Consider the following 25,077-nt stretch of genomic DNA (forward strand, 5'->3'; position numbering starts at 1 on the left):
TATCTTTGCGTTGCACAGGTTGTGAGAGCCGGGGCAGCCAGCTCGCCTCCCGTAGAAAGTCGGGACAGACGACGTTGGCTTAGAGACAGAGAGAGGCAAATTGAGGCGTTTGAAGAATGCCGCTCGAGTCAGGCTGAGGATCGAGACCGTCACGCCGCCCCCACAACCACCTCTGATCCGAACGGGACCACGAACTGTCCAACGGCAGTTGAGCCAGGCCGACTGAATGCAGACGCGGAGTTGTTTTTGGTTAAAGTTGGACTCCTAACTGCTTTTACACACTACTCCTTACTTGGTTAATTGTTTCTGTGAACGCTTGTGGCTCAAGTTGCACCTATGCAATTTTCTGCATCTACGAAGTTTTACCAAGTAAGAAAAATGTATGTTTTTTATACAATTCATGTATTAAACCATTCTGGTGAATAACCACAACATCGCTTTGTGCTAGCTAGGTCGCATCAAACATTAATAAGCAGAAAGTGAATTGATAGTTAGACTTGAAGACAATTTATGGCTGCAGTGCTCCACATTTATTTTGTAAGACATTGAGTCATTGCTATCTTTAAATATCCCATGAACTGGTGTTGAAATAAAGTGTTCTTGGTGGAACCCTCATGGTCGGTTATTGTTAACACCTTTTGAAGTTGGAAACGTTCTAGATAGAACCTCCAGAGGGATGCGATCCTGGACCATTATTCCACAGTTCCATGTAGAACTTCTCGTAGGGGTTCTCGCTATATCCTTTTTACAGATAGTTTGAGGTGTACCCTTTACCGTCCAGGAACAACCTTTGTGAAAGGTACCAGGACAAACAAAGACAAACCCTATGAAGTTGTAGTTAGTTGATATATTTCTGAAGGCCACTCACAAATCACAGGAACCACTGAGGAGGCTCTGTTTTCCACCAAGAAGCAACTTTCTAAAAAAAGCTCCTTTCATGGGATCTTAAAGGTTGTGGTCCCATCATGCGATAGGGTGCTACAAGTTTGTCCAAGGCTGACGTAACTCTTGATTGTTCTCATGGTAGCTGAACTTCCTTTGTGAGACGTGAGTAGAGGACTCATTGCTTGCAAACAGTTGAAAGATCACAGAGCTCCAAAAGGAAGAGAACCTTCCCAAGGTTCCTTTCTTTGCCTCGAGGTGTTCATCCAATGTGTGTGTGAATAATTTCACCCGTCAGTACCACTTCTCATTAGTACCAATCAGTATTATTGATTGAAGTCATCAACCTGCACCTTCCAGTGAGGATTTTTACAGACAAACTTTCTCTCCAAGACATGAATGTTGTGTTGTGTTGTGTTTTCTCTGTACTTCGAGGACCCAAATTATTAGGAGAAGTCAGTGTTATGAATAGAAAAGCCAAGTCTTTCTCTTTGATGAATGCTACTATATAGCATCTGTACTTGAAACAAACTAGTGTAGTTAGTGGGATTAGCACCTAAATAGCACCTACGTGTTTTTTAGGCACTTATGTCTTCCTCCGTCTCCACATCTTGAAGTGACAGTTAAACTGACATGTCCTCAGAAAGAAGCTCAGCTTTGTTTCCATGTCCCTGGTGCTCCATTGTCCAAGCCGTCAAAACCAGCAGCTGCTTGCTGCTCTGTCAGGGCTTGTGGCGAGTGTCACACTCTGCCCTCATGTGTCACTCTGCAGCCCGTCCAGGGCCCTGGATGCAGGCTTTTGGGAGCAGTGAAACCCATGCAGTTCACGGCTTTTTGCTCGTTGGGACCCGAATGCACACCAGATCCGTCTTTAGAGGCGAGACCTCTGTGCAGAGCGACATGCTGTCTCCTGACCGGTCCTTCCCCATCACTCACGCTCAGTCAGTCTCTAAGTCACGTACACAATGCATGGCTGTATCTGTTTATCCAGATCTGTACAGTAATTTTAAAATGTAAAATAAGTGATGTGGTCTTGTTGAATTTTAATGCCAGGTAGCTACCTAAGTGTGACACTGTACAGTATTTATTGAAGAGGCCAATCATACATTTTGGTGCCTACATACTTGATTAAATATCATAAAATTGTGTTGTAAGACGAGGTGAACTCTGATTGATTTGTGATGTATTCTTGAAGCGACTGCCATATTTTCTTCCTCAGACCTTAGTTCTCATTCATTTACACCCAAGCCTTTAGGGGAATATATGTGAATAATTGTGTGCTGTATTGTGATACTGTATGAAGTAGGAATGTGGATGTTGCTGCTGTTGTGTATGTGAAGTGTCTCAGCCTCTGGCCTACAGCTCTTGAAAATGAAGCAGAGCTTTAATAAACTCTTGACTTTTTCATCCTATTGCCACATTGATAAATGAGTGTCAGCCGGCTAATTAATTGTTCCGAAGGTGCGGCGGCGGCACCAGTCCGTTTGTGCGTGTAATGCCCTCTGTCATCGGTGATTTATCACCTGGGAAGTGGCCTTCTTGTTGGGGGGGGGGGCTCTAAGACCGAATCCTGCTGCGCTGCCCACATACTATCCAGTCTAGAGCTGACCTGCTGGATTCGTTCTCTGCAGACATTGGCCATGTTTGATCAGCACAGACTCCTTTAACTCTTAGTGTCAGGTTATTGAAGCTGCTGACTGGAAATACCGTCACCCTTTACCCCAGGCCGTTATTGAGCATTGAACTCTAAAAGCTGTCAAACTATAGACGACCCATCAATCACACTGGTGGACTGTTCTGAGTTTTGCATATGTATTCATTTTGTTTAAAACTATCATTTCTTCACAGATTAGGCCTCATCGGGGATATGCGACCGTGGCACATGCCAATGCTGACAGTATCTTAACCAATGGCAGACTGGCAATAAGTGTGCAAGAGATGAAAGGTTTAAGCGGCCTCTCATGCACATGATAAATCACTTTGATTGTATTTAAGACGGTTAGTGTAAACCTTAAAGGCAGTGCAACATGGTGGAAACTGTAGGGAGGACCAACACCCACTCGTTTCATTTATGAAGGGCTCATTTTAAGCCAACAGAAACGAGTTGATACTCCGTTTCGGTGATTATAAACTAATTAGGCTATCGTCATGCCTATTGTTAGACTAGCACACACGTTGGAATATACATATATTTTTAAGGGCACTTTGCATTAAAAAGGTTGCACTATTTTGCTGTATGTAAAATGATTACATAATGTAAGTATCCTCCAACATTTCCAGCAACTCCAGAGTATCAATTAGAAATAAAAGATCCATGCCTCATTTGCTAAATCAACAGCATAGCAGGCTTTCAAAAACAACATTTTTCAATAATATTCAATATAGTCTCAAACCATTTTATCATAAATACTATTTCATATGGATCACATCCGAATTGAACAAGATCTTTATAAAAAATATGTATTTTTCATGTATCTTACAGAAGTCATCATTTGTAAAATAGTACAATCTTAAGTAAAGCAGATTAATTAAATATAGTAAGAAAAGAATGCAAAGACTACAAAGTTTTCGTAATGATTTCAGTCCTTGTCCGTTAAACAGCGCCAGACGACACAAAGAGAGACATTTTGGTTTGTGGCATCTCTGTGAGATGGAACCAACATACCGTGGTGAACTGTACCACCACCCCCCCCCCACCCCCTCTCAGGAGGGTTTTCGGGACGATGTAGCAGCGGGCCAACCAGAGATGGGCTCGGCCTTGTTTGGAATGAGACAGGGACCAGGAGGTGCGGGACGGAGACACGGAGCTAGCTGGGGAGGGGGGTTCTGGAAGGCAGTAACCTTTCCGATGATGAGTGCGTTTCCCATTACTGCTCTGACACCGGATCCGGGGAGATGATTTAATGGCGGCATTTTGTTTTTGCTGACTTCACCCTTTTCCCCCTATTAAAACCAAAAACACCAGAGCTGTGACTGGGGCTGTGTGGGAAGTGTGGCCAAGCAGCTCAAAGCTATTACTCCCTAGCTTCTACCGCCGTCTCTTTATCCCACTGATTCCACCCCAGTGTGGGTCTGCCCCAGCGCTTCCCGACGTGCACATTCTCCCTCTGCTACTGCTTTCTGTCTTATCCTCTCAACTGCAGTGGGTGGCCTCCTACCTTTTTTTTAATCATTACATAGCCAACATGAGTCCCAAAGCCCTGTGGGTGCCTTAAATCTTAATTGATACCCATAGACTTAGATAGACAACCATAGACTGTTTTAATGGAGTTACACTGTTTCTACCTTTAGTGGAGTTCCCGCATTGAGGTTTCTCGATGCTTCTCACTGGGTCAGACGCTACAAGGGTCAGGTTTGTCCCACAGAGATGAGGCAAGGGACCTGCCGCTGAAGTCCCCTCTCCTCCAAGGTTGTACTCAGCTCACTGAGGCCCCCTGCTGGACTTTAAAAGAAACATGTCCCATCCAAGGCAGGAGGGAGGTGAAGAGATTATTCCCCTTCCCAGCTGTGAATGAGTTGTGTCCAGGTGAGCTAATAAAGCCAGCCACTTTGACTTGTCTTTCACCATAGGTGCGACTTCAGCAATCCATTCTTTTCTTCGCCCCTCTTGTAAAACAATGGCTCTTTTCTAATGACGTAGTGATCCAACAGTAAATCAAAAAAGGTAGGAGGCTCGCAAAGTCCTATAATCCACTCCTTTCTATGGAAAGACACCGGCGGCACACTTTGTCATGAATGAGAGTCAATGGCTCAGTGCTTTGTGTCATATTGATTTCTGCCCCGTGGCCACTCCCAAGGTAATTGCATTGCCCACTCGTGATAAATTCATTGCCTTGTTTCAACCACATGGGCTCAGACGGCAGGGCTGCTGCAGAGAAGACCTTTTTTTTGGGCCACAAACCCATCGTCAATACATGGACCATGACGTAAAGCAGTTGGATTTCTTTGTGTAACACAAAACGCTTGTCTTGTCTAAAGAAAAATCTGGGCGATAAAGTTTAGAAATTAGACAGACCTAATATAGAAAATTCTGTTCAGTAATGCCACATCCTGGTCTAGATATGAACTAAATATAGACTTTAATTTATGATTTTAATAAATAAGAGTGATCGTGTTGGATACTATACACAAGAAACACAGACATTGTTATACTACCCTTTCATACAGTTCACATTGCTTTAATTATCTCACCACATCCCCAAGTCCCGATTAGTCCCATTTAGAAACATCATTCTCTATTCCATCCATGTCCTCAGCGGACTTCATTTAGTTTTGGTGATACGTCACAGAATATTTCTGCAGCGTCTGTGGATGAATGGGGGGGCTCTTTACCGACCCTCGAGGGATGACAGCACTGTGACAGGGATTTTGAAGAGGTGGATTAGATCAAATGAAGCCAGCTCAGATTTGTGGGTCCTGAGCACTGCATGGTGAGGACAGGTCTGCTGATGAAGCAGAGGGGAAGGATGGGGTGGTCTGGGAGGTGGGGGGGGGGGATCTTGGAACTTCACACAGAGATTAAATGCCAGATGAAAGCAGACACGAATCGCCCACTGAGAGCAACATGTGTAGCAGACAAAAGCAATCAATCATGTCCCCTCCACCACATCACCTCCAATAAGATTACATCAATCAATAACCTCTCTTATGAGTGATTGGATTTTGTCTGCTTCCAAAGCGGGAGGGGGAAGTGGGGGCTGCTCAATTTTCCCAATGATTAAAGCAGGGCCAAATTGCTTTGATAACATCAAGGACCTTGCTGTGGCTTGGGGTGTAAGGGCAGTGTTTGGAGTAGATAGGCTGGTGGCAGCAGGTGACTCAGACAGTGAACACCCTGAGAACAGATCGGCCAGCGAGGGTCCAAATTCACCCTGTGATGCGCAAATGTCACTTTTATGGATGGAACAGAAGCAGGAGTTTCCTCACTTCTGTGCTGAATAAGACCACAGGAAACGGTCTTCATGATTGATATTTTGGTTGTCCAGTTAGTTACTAAAGCTCTCTTCCATTCACCTCGGAAGTCTTAAATTGAAGCTAAAAATGATGTCAAACCTTAATGGCCTAGTAAGCAAAAGTTAACCCTACCATTTCCTTGTAGGCTAGCCATTGGTAACACATTTATCGAGACACAAGTGAGTCAGCCGTGCTAATTACTAAGCTATTAACTAATGATTATGTATGAACCAGCTATCTTGGATTTTGAGCTCAGGTGAGGTTCTCCAGAGTTTGACCTGAGGCAAAGTTATAGTATCTGACTGGGAACTGTGAAATTCAAATGGAACACAACACAAAGCCAGAAAATGCCAATTTGGGCAAATAGGCTTTAAAGTGGACTTTTCTTTAAGCCGTGCCATGGTGTACTTTCCAGCGCTCTAGAGTGAGTTTCAGCTCATTGTTTAGGCGTAACCTTCGTTGTCAAGCCATAGGTACGGAATTTACAGTGTGGCTCCAACGTCTTTCCTGAACAAACATAAATCTGACAAAAAATGTGTATTGCCAACAAAGATATTGTGATTTTTTGGTATACGAGTCCTTGTCAGGTTAGACAAAATGCAGCGAGCTGGCAGATCAAAGTTGCTGGACAGAACTGCTGACTTGAATACCTGCTTTTTTCTGTATGTTTCCCTTAGTTGACAACCTCAGATTCCACCGAGTGAAGAGGTGTGCAATTGCTTTAAAACTTGCACTCTCTCTACTTGCCAACAGGGGGCAACTCTTCTGTTTGCAAAAATAAGACAGAAAATGGCTCTATTTTTCTCTGGATTTTGTAAACATTGTAAACAAGAGTTTATGGTCTCAATATCTAGTTTCAAGTCTTCAATGTTCATTTGGTAAATTATGAGGGATTATGATTATTGTTTTATTGACAATCCCCTGGCGCCACACGCTCCACACTTTGTCTCTGCGTCACTCCTTCTCATTCAAAATATGGTAACATTGGTTGCAAAACAACAAGATGGCGATGGCGAAATGACTAAAATCAGGCTTTCATAATGGCAACGCACAAACTAGTGGGTGACGTCCCGATGACTACCTCCCCTTCTTATATTCAGTCTATGGTCTCTATGCTTGTGGTCTATTAGCTACATTTAGCTCAACATATCACATCTACTTGAAATAGAACAATAGTTGATGGTGAACAAAAGAATACCCCAAATGTTGAATTGTTCTTCGTAGTGGTCTTTACTGCTTTTCCCCCTTTTAAACCAGACCATCAACTTCCCTATTTTATGGCATGCCCCCCCCAAAAAAAACTTGCACCAGTGAGCAGTGCTTTAATTCGAGGAACTTCCCTGCGATATACAACAGACATTTAACAAGGGTTTGTTAAGGTAAAGTAATTAGAGAAGCATGTGTGCAGCCACCACAGTTTCGCCAAATAAAAAGAGCCCTCCTGTGAGTTTGAAAGGTCTTCAAGAGTCTCCTGCTGCGAAACTGGAGTTTGCTGCCTTAGTTTGAGATTCATGTGAAATCATTTGGGTGGTTTGTGTGCAACAAAAGAATAGTGCTCATTAGTGGAGAGCACACATTTTGGTCATTTGTCTTCTATTCACTAGGTGGCTAGAGGGCACTTAAAATTCTCATCATTTCCAAGGAAGATATGCCTGCTCAGCCCATCCAAGATTAGCGTGTGTGTGTGTGTGTGTGTGTGTGTGTGTGTGTGTGTGTGTGTGTTTGTGTTTGTTTGTATCGGAGAGAGAGAGAGAGAGAGAGAGTGAAAGACCTGCCTCTGCACATTTGCACAAATGTGCAGCAGCTGTTCGCTTTTGCCCCTACAACTCGTAAGATGCCAATTATCTACACCAATTAAATTTCAACTCTGATTTTAGTAAATCCCAGAGACTTAATATATAAACGCTTCAGGTAGATCTTATTAGAACGACTTTTTGTTTCAGCCCAGTGCCAGAGGACTTCTATCCATAACTTTATATTTATACTTTTCCAGATGGAGGGTCCCACCATGTTCTGCTATTAACTTATTTTTGTGCTTTTTTCCATTTCATAGTCATCGCTGAAAACATGGATCACAGTTGTCTAATAAATCACCCAACCGTTTTCTATGTCATATACATATAGCCTTGTGAAAGCTTAAGGCGTGCTTCTATTTTCAGAAATCATATGAATATTTGCAGGTCCCCACTGCTTGGCTCGAAATCTATTGTTGTCATTTGAGTATAAAACAATTATATTATATAATTATATTAATAATTTGATATTCTGCAAATAGCGGTACATGTTCATTTGTTATATATTTAACCTTCCAGATACAGAGCATTGTGGACGTTTTGGTTAATTTAGAGAAAACACAGATTTATTTTTTCGGAATTCATATTGGTTACAATCAGACAAGGCAGTTATCAGTATTTATCAACTACTGATGGAGTTATAAAATGAGTTATTATAAATTATAACTTGAAGATTATTAGAGAATTTGAATATCAGAAAACTGCTGTGGGTTTTCTCACATTGCTCTATTTTCATTGGCACAGATCTGCCCAATTCCTCTCAGCGCACACGTCCAGAAAACGCTGGCTTTGTTGGCAAGAGCTAGTCACTAATATCCAAACACTGGCTGCCATAAATCACGGACAAGACAGCCCCTTGGACGGAGCGTATAATATGATTTCATGATGCTCCTGAAACACAGCATCAAAAGACAGAACATCCCAACAGAATGAAACCCAATCGCTGTGGTGTGCTGATTCCAGATTTTTGTAATTTTTATTCATCGAGGGAAGGAGAGCGGATCAGCAGTGATAGAGAGGGGGTGTTTGGTGTGAAGAAAATATATTTGAATCCTTAAAACATCTCATACATTGAATTTGTACTTGTTTCTTACTGGCCAAATGCAGTTTAAGTCAAATGTCCAATGCTATTCTACATCAGTGTGCAAAATGTTCTAATTATTAAACAGCAGTTAACCACAGAAACATCCCCAATGCTTCACACATTCAACCGCTTGATTATGGAGTAGTATGAATGTTCAGATGGCACCTTGCTTGGAATCCCCTGTTCTCAGGGTTTGAATGGGTTTGAATCTCTTTAAGTGGAAAAGTAGAAAAGCGCTCTACTGGCACAAGTCTGTTTACTTTTACTATCTCGTGAAATCAAGGATAGCATCCCAGAGAATGCGTGGTTTGTTCTTATTCAATTCACAGAAATTAAAACAACTGCAGAGAAACAAGATCTACACTGCCAAATACTATGTTTCAGATGTTGTGTGGCTAGGGTCATATTTAAGGGTGTGTTTTAAAATTGATGTGCAATTTAAACTGGCGATGTACTCACCTCAGACTGAAAAGAGCTGGAGGCTTCCAGGCCACCATGACACATCGCTTTTCATTCATGATTAAGATTTACGTTACGTTACGTTACTATCTTTCTTTTTATTGACTCTTATTTCCAGCAGATCTAGTAACAGACCTAACAGCAAGAGAGTAAACCACATTAAAGGCATGGCGAGATTGACCTGTGACTGCAGCACAACGAGAGAATCTTTTAATCATTTATGAGGCTGACTGCCCTTCATCGAGTTCCCCCTGCCTGTTAAACACACTCACACTCCACAATTAGAGCCAATTATGGCCTAATCAATGGAGGAGATTCACATTCTTCAATGAAAATCTGATAACAGCTTCACAGCCGGGGAGGTCAACCTGAACCCTCTCGATTCGTCTCCATTACTAGCCAAAGAAGGACACCTGGGGGGCTTTAAAGAAACACGAGAGGACAACAAGGACAAGTGTATTTTTCAGGTTCAGAGAGATTTTTTAAGACCCTAGTGATCTTCAGGGTACGGTTTAAGATCAATGTCTAACCTGTGAAACTACAAATGCGCAATGTATCAAGAATACTGTAGGACATATGAAGGAAATGTTAATCTAAAATCCCCATGTGGACAGAATAGAGAGGGGGAGGGAACTACTCACCGTGGTTCTTTTCCTTCACCCGTCATTACAGAACTAAGGCTCACTTAATGAGCTTCTACTGGGTCTTGCTCTCGTGATTGATTCAATTTTCGTAATTGTTGTATAGATCCCTTGAAAGTTTCTAAAGTAGAATGATCAATGCAATAGCTTCTCAAGCCGTCCAAGGGGATTAACTAAAAACAAAAAACATATGTTTTATACGCACATACAGTCTGTATTTATTAAGGCTCATCCATCATTTCCAGCTATACACGCCTACACGTTCCATCTAAGTAGATAAAATAAAGTAAGTAAAATCTTTTTATAGAGCGTTTTTCACACACCAGGATCACAAAGGGCAACAATTCAACTTAGAATGGAAAAACACAGTGTGACCAAAAGGTGCCAACAAATAACAGACACATGATAGAATACACAGTGTAAAGCAAAGTTGAAAAGCAGGAATAGGACGTGGGTTTTTACAAATACACCAGTTTAAAAAGGTGCGTTTTGAGCTGCTGAGTGAATACACAGCAGAATCTGCAGGGCGTAGATATACAGGCAGAGTATTCCGCAGTTTAGGAGCTAATGCCTCAAAGGCTCGACCACCACGGGTGATATACAGGTGTGCGAGGGACATACAGAAGACCTCAGCCATTACATCGGAGTGCGAGCGGATGCGCAGGGGTACCTGCTGTGTATGTGAGTGTGAGAATTTTGTGGTGAATCCTAAAAGCTAGTGGAGAGATTGGAGTATGGGGGTGATGTAAAAACATTGACTTGCCCCGGTGAGCGTTTCGAATGACCTGCTAACAGTTCAGAGAAGCTACAGTAAGTGATGAAGAAAGAGAATCACAATAATAACTGCGTGACGAGATAAATGCATGTATGATCATCTCAAGTTCAGCAGTTGAGACCAGAGATCTGAGTTAACTTCTGATTTGAAACCTGATCCAGACAGCTGCTTAAATATGGGGGTCAAATTACATGCATCGATCAAAGAAAATCGCTAGGTTGCCCAAGTTGCAGTGGGCAGCAGAGGAGAGAAGACCAATACTTGGATTGATTATTGAGACAAACTCATCAGGTGCAATGACTAGAACCTCTGTCTTACTGTTGTTCAGATGTAAGCGGTTTTCTGTTGTTCAGTCACTGATTGCATTGACACAATCCACGAGCCTAGTTACTGTGAAAACCTCACAGTGTTTAAATGAAAGATGGAGTTATATATCAGCTGCGTAAAAATGATAGGCAAGATCATGACTTTTTATAGCCGGTCCTAATGGTAACATATAAAGACAAAATAACAAAAGCCCCATGACTGAGCCCTGTGGTACACCACAAAACAATGGAGAGGTTTGAGACGCAAACTAACCCTCAGAGACATTGAAGCTTCTGTCAGCAAGGTACAAGGTAATCCAGTCTAAGGCTATGCCAGAAATGCCTACCCAATCCCATAGCTTCCGAAACAATATGTTATGGAACGCAGAACTGAGGTCCAGTACTAACAAAGAGCAATGTAACCATGCAAGACAATTGAACACTGCAGAATACTGAAAAAGCACTCGACACTGCTGTTCGCTTCTGGGCGGTGGATTTATCTAACAAACAGTCATCTTTCAGCCAAGATGCCGCCTTTGATCCCCATCACAAGTCAGTGTTGAATTTTCTGTCACGAGACTCGTAATTCCATTTTGGCACTTCTGTACAGAAATTGAAACAACAAAAACAAAAACACACAGTTTTTCAAAGTGTTTTGTTTTCTACACATAACTAAGTATTCTATGATCTTTTATTGAACTTATCTATGAACAAAGAAGTTTTTTTTTTAAAGAACGTATGCAAGCACATATTGACTCGATTTTGTTTTGTAAAAATGTTGAAGGAAAATGCATGAAAATTAAGTAGTAACTCTCGGCATAATATCATATAAACTGTTGTTTAAGGAAACTAGGGGAGAAAACTAGTGTGACGTTACACCAATGAGACTTTAAGAGCAATCTTTGGTCATGTACAGGACGTCAAACTCCATAACATAGACTCGTGTCAGCGGTAGTCAACAACTACAGCTCGCCCTCATAGAATTGGTTCAAATGAACCAGAATGTACATCATGGCAGCAGCTGTTGGAAACACAAACTGAACATGTTTTTGTCTTCATAAAAGCGTTTAATCAATTTTGAATAGTCAGCTGTGTCTGCAGCCCCCAGTGATGTCCACTAGGACCAGCCATTTGGCTGAAAGTCACTTGTTAAACTGCTGATGCACAGAAACAGTCATAATCTTCCTTTATCAATTGTTAGTTCTGAGACCTAACTTCCAACAATGTTAGAGTTTGATGCTGATAACAGTTATGATTAGAATTTTAGAACTTGCTAGCTGGTCTGGATGGTTCTTGCGAAAGACACTTCCATTAGCAAAATTCTCACTTTTTTTTTTTATGACGCCGTTCAAAAAAGGATGATGGCGTTCGCATATCTCCTATTACAATATAAAAAGGAACATGTTTGACTTCCAATATTTTGAAAGTCAAACACATACGTGCTTTCAAGGCATGCAACACAGAGTCTCACAAACAACATACATATAAGAAGCCAGTACGTGAGGGATAATTATGCCTAATAGAAACATGTACTATAGAAAAGGGCCTGCTGCGTTGTCAGACACTGAAAGTAGAAAACGTGACAAGCATAAAGCATGAAAGGATACCCAATACGTGAAGTGCATAAGCCAGCCTGACCCAACAAATCAACAATAGCAGTTGTGCAAACAGGACAGGGAGGTTGTAGTGCTGACAGTATTTCTTTTAATGAGCTTTAAATTAACTTTGCGTCCTTAGTACTCTAATGGTCTCTGGGATGGAGTGAATTGAGTGAATCTTCTGCAGAAAATGCAAAGTGTCTGAAATCACTTTTCCTGAGTGGGCTAATGCCACCCCCTCTTTCTGCACCTCTTGTGAGCCAATATGCAGCAGTCGTTGTGACAACAGCGGTTTGCGCGAAGGAGATCAAGCCACATATCATTTTGTAAAGGAGAGAAAGAATTCATATGTCTGATCATGTTTTCCAAACCAAAGAAGTAGTATTTTCTTTGCATTGGGCAATGTTGAGAATGAACAGTTTTTTTGTCGAGGACTTGAGTGTTCGTTTATTACATGACAGTAGTGGTTTTCATTTCACAAAGAGCTCATAATGAAGTAAAGAAGGAGAAGAACAAGAAACCTGCCACAAAGATATTTGCTGAAGTGGTGTCGAATCTCAACCACAACTTTGGTTAACTTGTTGACATTCATGTAATCGCTGACTTTTGATTGTGGTTATTGTTAATAGTTCCAAAGCACTAATTCTTGTTTTCCTGTTAATTTTTATGCACAAGGATGATATCTTTAAAGCACAGGCTTTAAAAATGTCGACCTTTTGATCTTTGGAAGTAGCAGGCCTGCCATTTCCAGTCTTTAAGCTAAGATAGACTAGCTGGCAGAGCATATAGGCATGTTTCCACAAATGTTGAACTACTCCTTTAACATGCTTTTGAGATGATATTTTCTTTGATAGAAGCGAATTTCCTGCCGACGGTATGTGACAGAGAAAGAGGGGTATCACTCTGTAGACTGGTTGTGCTTTGAGCAGACGTAACCTGGATTGATTTGTTCACTTTGCTGATCAATTTACGGGTGATTAGCCGCTCGTGAAGCTGCTCCGGCGTGTGATTGGTTAAACAGTTCCACTCTTAAACTCATATTATGCGCGTAACAGCAAATAGTTTCCCCCATTAAAAGGTTTAATGGCATCATTCTGGACTCATCCGTGCTTTTAATATTCAGTGAGTGAAGGATTTAATAAAAAGTTTTCATTGTGTTTGGTGATGCTACTTCATCCGAGGACACAGACTCAGTCTGACTTTAGGAGGCCTTACCGTGATGTGTGGGGCACTAACAAGGCATGTATTTATCTGGCTCCTGATATGAACCATTGGACAGGCAATGGCTGTGTAAGGTCAAGGGACCAGAGTGATTACAGGGGTATAGGGACGCATTAACAAAGTCCCATGAATGACAACTAGCTGCCTTGTCATCATCCATCATAGCTCCCCGTGCCGGCCTCATCATTGGAGGAGAACGGGGGCTTTATATTGGCGAGGCATAACACGTGCCCTTCCTGTACAGGTGTGACGAGTGCAGACTCTGCTATCACTTCGGGTGTTTGGACCCCCCGCTGAAGAAATCCCCCAAGCAGACGGGATACGGCTGGATCTGCCAGGACTGTGACACATCCTCCTCCAAGGTGAGTGTGCACTGCATGTGTCTCTCAGAGCAACCGGGGGCATGGGGGATTTAATTAAACTAAATAACTTGACTAAATTAGCTGCTGAACAATAGCTGGAAGTACATACAAAGCTCTGTTTTTGTTAGCTGAACTAACTGAATTACAATACATATTGGATTTTATTTCTATGTTCATGTAGTGGTTTCACAGACATTTTGCCCCTCGTCTGATGGAAATCTCGATGAAATCTCGATGAAATGAAACAGGCGTAAACCTGTTTCATTTCATTGAGATTTCCCAGTAGTCACGGTATCTCTTGACTGTGTGAAGGTTTTGGTCTTTTGTTGATCACACTGTCTGAATCATACCCTGACCCTCAAGGTCTGTATTTTCCATCACTGAAATTGGACTTGCGGAGGAGAGACAATTGCTTCTTAGATTTTGTCATTTTTCTAATTCAGGACTAACAAAACCGATCTGAGGAGCAACTCAGCGGGTGTTGAAATACCACACACTAAAACCAATACTAGTGGGAATCAATGCTAATATTAGCATGCTAGCTTCCATTTCCTGGGGGCAATACAAACAACCAGCATACAAAAACTAGATACAGTGTAGGAGTCAGATCATACCATTAAACACATTTACACTTGAAAGTGGGGCACACGTTAAAATAAAAAAAAACAAATAGGAAGGACAGAATATAGGTTTGCAAGCTTAGAAAGGAGTATTTCATGAATTTATAGTGTCACAGTACATCACTTGTTGAAGGTACTACATGAAAGGATTAGAAGATAACTTAACGAAAGACCTTCCTCAACGGCTTGAGGACTGATTTCTGTCTTAAAAAAACACAGGAAATATTTATATAATGCATGCTACAGAGTGCTTTGCCTTTTCTTTACCTCTCCTAAAGGACTCCACTTCTCTTTTGATTTATTCCCTCAGTAAACATTGTAAACAAGAGTTTTATGGTCTGTAGTTTTGTCTTATTCAATACAGCATGGTGTTCACTTCGTAAATGATGGTCCATTTAGACTCAAATAGACCAGAGGTCCCCAACTCTTAACCAGAGCCACTACCAAACGCATTTTCAATTTAAAATAATTAGATAAAGTGCAGTACAGCAGCTCTCCATCTCAAAAATAGATGCTAAAGAAGTCGAATAGCATTTTTCTGATTTGTATTTTTTATTTTTAAACCTGCAAAACTTTTTTTTCATTTAGTTCTTTGCTTGTTTTGATTGTCACCAATTTGCAATAAAAGAGAGGACTTTGCTGCCTCTAATTGATAAATGTGTACCCATTTGTCTGTCTAGAATCTAGTAATCTGTCCTGTTAGGCCCCATCTATTGGGAATATAGGGGCTGATTGATGCTGGCGCACAAAAAATGAAATACAAAAGCTATAGTGGAGATGCTACATCATAGGGGTGGAACATTATTGAGAAAAGCAAAAGCTCTCTTTAAATGCATGTTTTCCCCATGTAATAATCTATTAAAATCAAAATGTTGTTTGTGATATACTGCTAGTACTTGTTAGTACGTGCTATATGTGTTTTGGTTTCATTTTATATACACACAAATCACGTCCATCTGATCCACTGATCTGGGCTCTATGGCTTGAGTCATAGTTCTTATATGGATGAAGAACGCATGTATAAAAGCTATAAAAATAAAAAAAAATATAAAAAATATAAAAGCTCTAACTTCTTATGAAGCTCAACACAGCAGCTGCTTGTGGAAATTTGATGTGGCTTTGCAAGCCAACAGAAGTTGTGTAAAAACAAATAGTGGGTATTAAGCAGGTCTCTGTGGCTCTCGCTCCGCTTCCATTCTGCATGTCATCTTTGTACTGCCACCTCTTAAGACTTTCGTTTCCCATTCCCTCTGGTGTATCTTGTCCCTATGAAGCAGCTCCCATCCTCCCCCTCCCTCCTACTTGTTAACATCAAATGAGAGAACCTTTTGCCTTCAGCTCTCTGCCCCAGAGCAGGTCGACATTTCACTGGTGACAGGAGAATAATGTTTGCTGTGTTGACGTGACAAATCAGCGTGACGTTTCTTCTCTCCGTTTCTTGAGCCAGCAAAGATCACTCGTGTTAAATAACTGTGAGCACATTGAAAGCCTTGGTTCTACCAATCTGTTCATATTCTCCTCTGGAAATGTATGGACGGGGTCAATGGTTCCCACTTCTGAAGGATCTTAAGTATTCACTTCTTCCAGCACATCGCAGAACTATATTTAAGCAAGAAAAGGGTAAAAGAAGCTAACGAGTGTATGTCATTTCTAATGTTGCAGGGTCTACATTCTGAGAGGCAGTGAAGAATGTGACATTTTTGAGAGAGCACGGTGTACAGACCTTTTTAAAGCATGAGGTGCTCAGAGTGTCTCAGTAATAGTAAGTGGAGGGAGATAATTGTCTCCACTCAGGGCATCTAAAAAGCACTCTGAGATGAGAGCTGTATTTAAGGAAAGTTTTATTATCTGCTTTTAAATGCCAAGTCATGCACCGTTTTTGCCTATGGGGGAGATTGTTTTTTTGAAATGCCAGCGTTAAGTGCACAGTATTACCTGATCATTGCGAGTGAGATGTAGCTGCTGGCAGAGATAGCGGATGGTCAACCCTTCTGCCTGGCAGGGTGTTACCAAGAATTGTACATGTAGTGATTTGAGCTCCCCGCAGCCACTGCTCTTATCTGAGGCGAAGATGTATGACATCTGAAGGAAGAGGTGTGCAGGAAAAGGCACAAAATATCTCGCAGTATGTGATGCTGAGCACCACTTTTGTTAAATGTTTGGAGGCCAACCTGTTTCTGTGTTGCACGTAATATTCAAGATGGTAATTGGGCGGTACTGTGTATCTCTATTCTAGTCTTCTGTGCACTCATGTCATCATTGACCCATTGTTACTCCGATGACAGGAGCTACCATACACAGTGCCACCTGCCACACCATTACACACCTTAGTCACAGCTTACCGGAGCAATGTTGGGGTTAAGTGTCTTGTCCACATCGACATGCGGATTAGCTGAGCCGGGGGTTGTGCGACCATGCTATCCAGTCACCTGCATGAGGTTTGCTGGTAGCCATATAAGTATAACATAGTAGTCTACAAAAGTACTACAAAGTAAATCCTGTACTACCAAAAAATACATTTATTTATTTGTTTACTGTTTTATTTTATTCTCTGTTCTGGGACGCCGTGAGGTCCTGATGAATAAAAGTCGCCTTGCTGATGATTTGTCCCTATGAGGTGCTCCTATTGTTTGTTCTGCCGTAGTAATTACAGGGAAGCTGCAGGTTTACAGTATGGCAAGCCAATGCAGGAGCTGAGTGTTGTTTCTGTTCTGCAGGCAATAAAAGGCTTTATTAGACAGGCTTGAGTTCACTATAGGCGCTGTGTTTCTCTCAGCCTGCTTGGCTCAGATAAACCCCGCTCTGACCGGGGCCACATCGGCCCGCTGTCGCCGCAGGCCCTTGCTGAATTGATTTCAGTAGTAAAGTGACAGTGTCGCCTTAATATACGGATGGCCTGTAATTCAAGCCTGCTGCCGTGCCAAGGGACGCTTGTTTAGAGCTTTATTTACGCCCTTGCGGCGTCGCCTGGCATGCTGGGCTCCACGCTGATTCAGACCCGAAGATTCGGATAAAAGGTTTGAAATGCCAAAAGCTCTTGAAGTTGCCCAGGCAGTGTTTTAAGTATTCAACTGTGAACTTGTGTGGGATTCTTTACTTTAGCTGCACTCAGACTTGTTGTCATCAAAAGGATTGCAACTGTTGGAATTACTGTCCATGAAAGTTTAATCTCCCTGCCTTTGTGCACAGCCACAGGCCTCCTCCTACACAGCAATCAGCTTGTGTTTGAAGTTCTTTACGACATCGAAGTATATACGGTTTTGTTTATGTGTACAAGCCAGTTATGTGTTCAAGGATAGTCTTTCCCTGCTGGCTGTTTACGAAGCAACTAGATCTTAAGTGTATTTTTACGTTTTTTTAGCAGCTGATGTCTTCCTGATTCAGAGGAGAAGATTACCTTTACGCGCTGCGCCATCAATCAGAAGCTCCATCGCTTGACCTGTGAAGGACCGTAATTAAGTTTGCCTAATTAACTTGATGAAGCGGCACGCTTGACTGCCTTTACAATGTTGAGTCAATTGAAAGAAAAATAGGCATCATTACTCAACAGACGTTATGGTATTTGGAGCCTGTGGGTGTCTTATCTTTGTGCAAAAAATAACTTTCAGCCTGGTTTTATTTTCTCAATTAAGCAGTTTTCATTCATAGGTTGATTGGTTGATCAGTGTCATTGGTGCATTTATGGATCCCGAAGAGCAATCTGAATTTGTCGCTCTCTAAATTCTCTTATCTGTATTCCGGTTGAACAGTGCGATCAATAAGCCCAGAGTTGGGGCCTGTTACTCAGGCATATGAAGTGCTTAAAGCATGAGAGCCTCATCAATGACGGCTGTCTTTTAGTCACGGCCAAAGTTTAACCACAGTTTAATGTGATTTAACGGCCAGCCGGGGGCAGCTAAACTAGCCTGCGGGGAGCATGGGACACGGTCAAGGGGGGCGGCCGAAGAGAAAATCAATATCGGGAGTCACCTCAATCACTGTAACTAGGCGATACAGACGCCGGTGCCCCTCTCAGGGGCCAATTTGCGGAGTAAACAGGAGTGTGAGATTGCCGCCAGGGTCCCCAGGGCCCCCCCCCTGTCACTTTCTCTGGCTCATTTTAGCCGCCCTTTTAGCTTTGAGCGTACATGGGTTTTTAGTCATCGCCCTTCTTTATTAGGACGGCATTCCACACCACGGCTGAACAGAGGGGTCAGATGTGGCCTTGAGTTGCGTTAAGTAATGAGCACTGATGGACGTCAGTCTGGAAGGATACTGGTGCATGTTGACGCTTTCCTTGTTTAAATGCGGTAATCTGAATGAGGCGGATGTCCTTTTCCTCACAAGGACGCACACTGGCCCGAGCACAGCAGACAAACACACACAAGTTCCAGCGGGGCTTCCCGTAGACTATTTCACGTCACACTAATGTCACATTAACAATCAAAATGGCTAAGCCAGCAGGAAATAAAAAACATTGAACAGTGCAAGGCCGTCTGTGCTATGAAAATAAAAACGTATTTGTCCGAGATCAGTTTCAGTGGGAGCTAAGTGTTTCAGGCCATTTAACAAAGTTGGATTGGCATGGCAGGTTCTTGTTATAGAGAGAATAAAACATCATAATCAGGCATCAACATGTGCAAGTGAAAACGTCAAGAAGAAAATAGCAGGTGCATAAAGCATATGCTACTCATCCACAGATGATACATATTATATGAGATAAAGCTCTTTAGCATATTGATTATGAGCATGAGGTTGTATTTGAAATCTTTGAAACATATATTTCCCAGAATGCAGCACTGTCTCATTGGTGCCTTACAGTAGAGAAGGCTGCTGGTTCAGAACAGAATGGCTTCATATAGGACTGTTTATAATAATAGTAATAATAATAATAATAATAGTCGACTCTTTGCTGTCCTGCTCCTAAATGGTGGAACGAGCTCTCTGAAGACACCAGGACGAGAGCCTTCACATCTACAATCAACAAATTGTAGCACTTAAATTGTACTTATAACGCCACTCATCTATAGCAAATTGTAAATTGGCTTATTTGAGAAAATTGCACTTTCTTGTTTCTTGTTCTGGGTTTGTATCCCTATGGTTGAATGCACTTATTGTAAGTCGCTTTGGATAAAAGCGTCAGCTAAATGACATGTAATGTAATGATACTTTTGGTAAAGTGCAAATCGTCAAATTGCAACACGTGCTATGTCACTTAATTAACTAACACTGTGGTCATGTGACTTGCTTTTGGTGGAACTCACATTTTTGACAAATCCATCCATCAATCTCCTGAAGTCCACCTAGGCAGGTCTTATATCATACTGAAGGGATATTGATTTAGAATGAAAATGTTATCACTTAAATAAATTAATAAAATTATAAATATCAAATTGTTTGTAGTTAAAGGGATGTTCAAACGTTTCAGTACAGTTCCATGAGGGTGCATGAAATACGCAGCTAGAGTCTGGACATGTTCACTCATCATCCGGATTATTCTTTAATATGTGGTTTTAGCTTGTAGATGTTTTCTTTGTGGGGAAGCCGGTGAGGGATCATGTTCTTTTTTTCCAGGATGTTGTGATGGGGGAGGAACTGTGTTAACCACAACTCACCCTACAAAAGACCCTCAAGCCCACCAGTTTAAACTTGCTTGTGCCTCGTCCAATCCTGATCCACAGGTATAGACGCAAACGCAGCCTGAATTAACGTGTTTCAAGGAAAAAGGGTTGTTTTGCCTTTATAGTGTTGCGCGAGTCATTTACATTTGTGTACTTGTATAGTGAAGGTTGTGGGGGACCTGCATCCTGTGTTTGGAGTAGATTTCATTAAGCCATGTAAAATATTTCAGAAGTTGTGTACCCTTCGTTTCCATTTAACAAGACGTGTTGTGTATTCCCTACATTGTTCAGAGATAAAGCAGAGATACACAACCACTTATCCCACACCGCCCGAGCACTCACGCTATTTATGATCCTTTTCTTTATTCTAAATGCTTCAAATTAGAAACAGAGAAAAAGCAGCCCGACCATACATCCTCTTCCAAGTAACATCTGTAGTTCTCTGATAAAGAAGCAAAACCTGCCGTGAAGCTTTTTCTCTGATTGAATTAGGCTTTGCCTGGTAGCCTTGGTATCGCTCATGCTTCACTAAAATGGAAATACCTTCCTTGTAGAGAGGGAGAGAGTGAGAGAGTGGAAAAAGGGACATTAAAGAATGCCCTTTGTAATAAATGAAATGGGAATTGCAAATATGCGCGGTCATGAAATGTAATTGTACTTGGCGGTGGCTGGTTTGTGGGTGCTGGGGGGGCGGTGTTGTAGGAGCAGGGCTCGGGGGGGGGGCAGAGGTGGTTAAATGTAGCGCGTAACGCACCGCCTGAACAGACTAATGAAGCCGCTGTTTATGACCCACTGCAATGTGTCATCTCTTGGATGGGAACAAGATGCCAGAGACACACTCAAACACACACACACACGCAATGAGGTATCGTCTTCGGTAAAATGAATTAACATGTTAATGAATTTTGTTTTGCTGAGAAGAGGCCACATAACTAGTACAATGCAACAATCTAACAGCATACAACATTAGAGTCAGTTAGAACAACTTTATTATAATTTTAATAACAGGAGACGGAGAAAGCAATATGAGAAGCAATATGAGAAACATAATGTAAATACAAGTTATAGCTGATGAAACTAGGCAGTGGACTTATGGAACATGGCCAATAATACAAAAATAAGACTAATAAACTACATGAGCATTTCCTTCTGATCATTTATGTTACTTACATGATTTGAGAAGAAACAGTCATACAAAATAAATAGTGATTCATAATGTATTCTGTCAATTACAGGTGTAATTGGAGGGGTTGGTGGCTTTCAAATGCCATTAATATATATAGCTGTAGACTGTACAGTACATTTTGACTACATGGACAGCAGATTTGTCTGTTAATTCTTTTGAAATATGAATCCATTTTAAACAAACTAGGGTTGAATTAATTGTGCAACATGACCATCAAATCCAAACAAATCCACCTCTGATTGGATTTCTTTAAACCGGTTCAATTTGTGTAACCCAACTGTTTTTCTTAGATATTGAAAAGCTTGACGTTTGTGCTTTTCTCTTGTGCACAAAGATGTGCAGAAAGATGTGTTTATCTGTACTGCCCTTCTGCTCTTACTGTGAGAGGACAGGGAATCCATCAAAGGTGAGAGGACATGATGAAGCAGAGCCTCTTCTGCTTACAGACGTTGTGCAGCATAAGACGCACTCATAAATAAATACGATGAAAGCAGAAAACAAGATTAGGAAATCCCTTCCTCTAATTAGCTGCTAATTTGTTTGAGGAGTGCACAAGTTTGATAAAGGAAGGCAAAGCTTATTAAAGCGCATGCTGTGTGGTACATTATGTTGCCTTTGCAGCCAAAATGTAATCCGCGTTCATGAGCTTGATTTTGAGCGTGTGTTGCGCATGCCTGCGTTGGTGTTGGTGTTAATGTTGCAAGCAGCGGGGATGTGAGTTCTCCTCTCCCGGCATCACATGACGGAGGCGACGCTCTGCTCTTGCCCTTTAAAACGCCACCCCCGACTCCGATGAAAAATGTGCCATTTCATTATCATACATGTATATGTTAGTGCCAGAAGGCCTGCCAGCGTATGGAAAGTGAGCGGTGAGCCCCCCCCCCCCCCCCCCTCTCCACCCTCCTCTCCTTTGCCTCATTTCCCCAGAGGGAATGGATTGGAGATATCACACAACGCCAGAGCCCATCAGCTCCTGCAGGTCCTTCGGAAGGAGGTGTGGTGTGGGTGGGAGTGGGGGGGGGGGGGGGTCTGTTTCAAAACACAGCTCCATACCTCCACCTTCGTAGAACCCCGCCTCCTCTGTCCCCTGTCTGGATCAGTGGAGGAGCAACGTGCTGCAAATCTCTAAACCGCAGATAATTTTAGGTTTGTATTGATAATTGTAGCTATTGTCTAAAAAAAAGCATCTTTGAAAGGTCATTGCTGTCACGGATATGATGCAGTTTGATTGATTGTGTATTCATCACATATACGCTGCTTGTTTCCCAAGGAGGATTTCTTATCATCTTAGTACCAACCATATTATCATTACAGAATATTTTTAGTTCGTCAAAGCTGTACCAATATGTAGATTCCTAAAGTAAAAAGAAAATGTAAATGTGATGGGGACGTGTAATTGCTGATGATTTAACAACATAGTTCACCATAGGAATTAGACATTTTTACATATTTTCTTTAGTAGTAATTAATTACATTACAGGTCATTCAGCTGACGCTTTTATCCAAAACGACTTACATTACATTTTTAAACCACAGCTTTTTTACATTTTTGCAAGTAGGTGTTAGGTGTCTTGCTCAGGAACACTTCAACATGGAGCAGCTGGGACTTGAACCGCCAACCTTGCGGTTCCTGGCACACCCTCTCTACCCCTGCACCACAAAATTCAATCTCTATTCCCTGTTTATTTTCATGTATTTGTAAACTGGGCATTATGTCCTAGAAAATCTATTTAAACAAGCACCAGATAAATAAGTCAGTTTTTTTCTCTCACTCCAAAATTTTTATTTTGATAGAGATGGCGCTGAGGCATCACAGCTGGACGCGGGGGGTATTTGGAGCCATAGAAATATATAGATAAAGGCTGGATGTCTTACGGCGGAGTAATAGGGTTTTGTTTGCTTATATATTTTTCCACATTTATTTGCATAAACGGGGCCTTTTTCTGATGCCCTATCCTATGGTGGCCAGGAAATAAGGGAGAAAATTCTCTCGCACTCTTTTAATTGCGGCACATATATTTCCATTAAAGATTAATAACCTGAAAGACACATGTAATGACACACTATGTGCTCTTCATCCAGAGTTAAACCCCTCTCGAGAACCCTTAAGATACTCCCCAGGTGACGCGTGCATTTCAAATATGACTAACAGCTTGTCCTCTTCATCTCTCTGACACTTTAAATTGCATGCTGCATAGGCAATTTGGTGGACTCACTCCATAAGCCTGACTTTAAGGCCGGATGAGTGAAGAGTGGGCCCTAACGGAAGGCAATCTTAAGCTTTAGTATCACTCCCACCATAGTATTTCTCTGAGGTTCAAATATACACCAAAAACTGATGAAGATTTGGGGCCTGTCTCTCCCTGCTCCTTCCCTCCCACTCAGCCTAAAGGGGGGGGGGGCCCTGGGGAGGGTCCATGGGGCTCGGCAGGCCGAGAGAGCAGGATAATACCGGGAGCAGTGAAGCTGTGGAGCATCGACAGCCTTAGGCAGACCCAGGTGAGACGGGTGGCTGAGAGGTTGGAGTGGGGAGGATGAAAACACATGAGAAATCCCGAGAAGCCAGGGGGACGTTGTCACCCCGCTCTCCCCATGGAAACACACTAAATCAGTGGGGGAGGCACATCTCTGGCTTTATGAGATAGTTAGTATGCGCTGGCCCCTACTCCCCGCTCTTGTTTCCCATTTAAGAGCTGACTGGCCCCGCGATAACGGATGGCTCCACAGGTAATTGGAAAATTGGCAGGCTTGTCAGGGAGATTTGGTGGATGGCACGGGTGTATACAACGGAGGGGTTCATGAGGTGTCACCCCACAGCTAGATTTATATCGGCCCCATGGAGCGGCACAAGAAAGTATCCAGAGATCAGAGAAGAAGCCCATTTTTCTCAAGGGCGAGACTGCATATCAAGACGGCTCCAGAGGCAAGGTCACTGTTAAAAAAGAGATTATATACGAGCCGTCCTTTGCATCCTCCTTAAAACAAATGTACGCTTCCTTGCATTAATGACCGCTTGTAGTAGCTCCAAACAGCTTACACTTATTTGCACTAAGATCCATAAAACAAAGTGCAGTGCAGGGAAGAGGAAAATGTAAGGGCTGTGACATTTTTTGCAATTTATGTTCAAGTGCCTGTGTAGTGGGCAATATATTAAAACCTTTTAACTAGTCACCACCACCCAACTAGCTAGCAATTGCCAATGTATTAATGCAGATGTTTGTACGGCAATGGCAGAGTCTCTTCTTCTTCTTTTGAGGCAGACCATTGACTTAATAAAGGTTCATTTGAAGTATTAAGAAAACATTTTTCACAGTAATATAAAGTAGATGTTAGAGAGGGAATTGGCACCTGTTCATCGTTCTAAATAGAAATATTTTAGACTATATAAGTCTCATGAGACTTATATATCCTCTGACAATAACCTGTTTTAATGTTTTCTTATAATGACATACATTTAATTTTTTTAATTATTATTTAATTATATTTAATAAATTAAATATTTCCTCTAACCAAATGTCAGCCCTCTCGTTGCAGCGCAAGATTTTAATATTTTTTTCAACTTTAGTTAAGATGAACAACAAAAACATGTTCACATGCG

General features: G+C 41.8%; 1 protein-coding gene across 2 annotated transcripts in view; it reads left to right on the forward strand.

The window, feature by feature from the left end:
* Positions 1-25,077, forward strand: part of phf14 (PHD finger protein 14) — a 61,139-nt gene that overhangs the window by 31,668 nt on the left and 4,394 nt on the right. Inside the window, exon 17 of one of the 2 annotated variants that reach the window (XM_078080686.1) lies at positions 13,956-14,073. In XM_078080686.1, the coding sequence (XP_077936812.1) occupies positions 13,956-14,073 (118 nt within the window). Of the gene's footprint in view, positions 1-18; positions 2,295-13,955; positions 14,074-25,077 lie in introns of those variants that run through there. The other variant, XM_078080687.1, reaches the window with a different exon arrangement.

The sequence above is a fragment of the Gasterosteus aculeatus genome, chromosome 10 (assembly GCF_964276395.1).
Source record: "Gasterosteus aculeatus chromosome 10, fGasAcu3.hap1.1, whole genome shotgun sequence".
NCBI classification, from domain to species: domain Eukaryota; kingdom Metazoa; phylum Chordata; class Actinopteri; order Perciformes; family Gasterosteidae; genus Gasterosteus; species Gasterosteus aculeatus.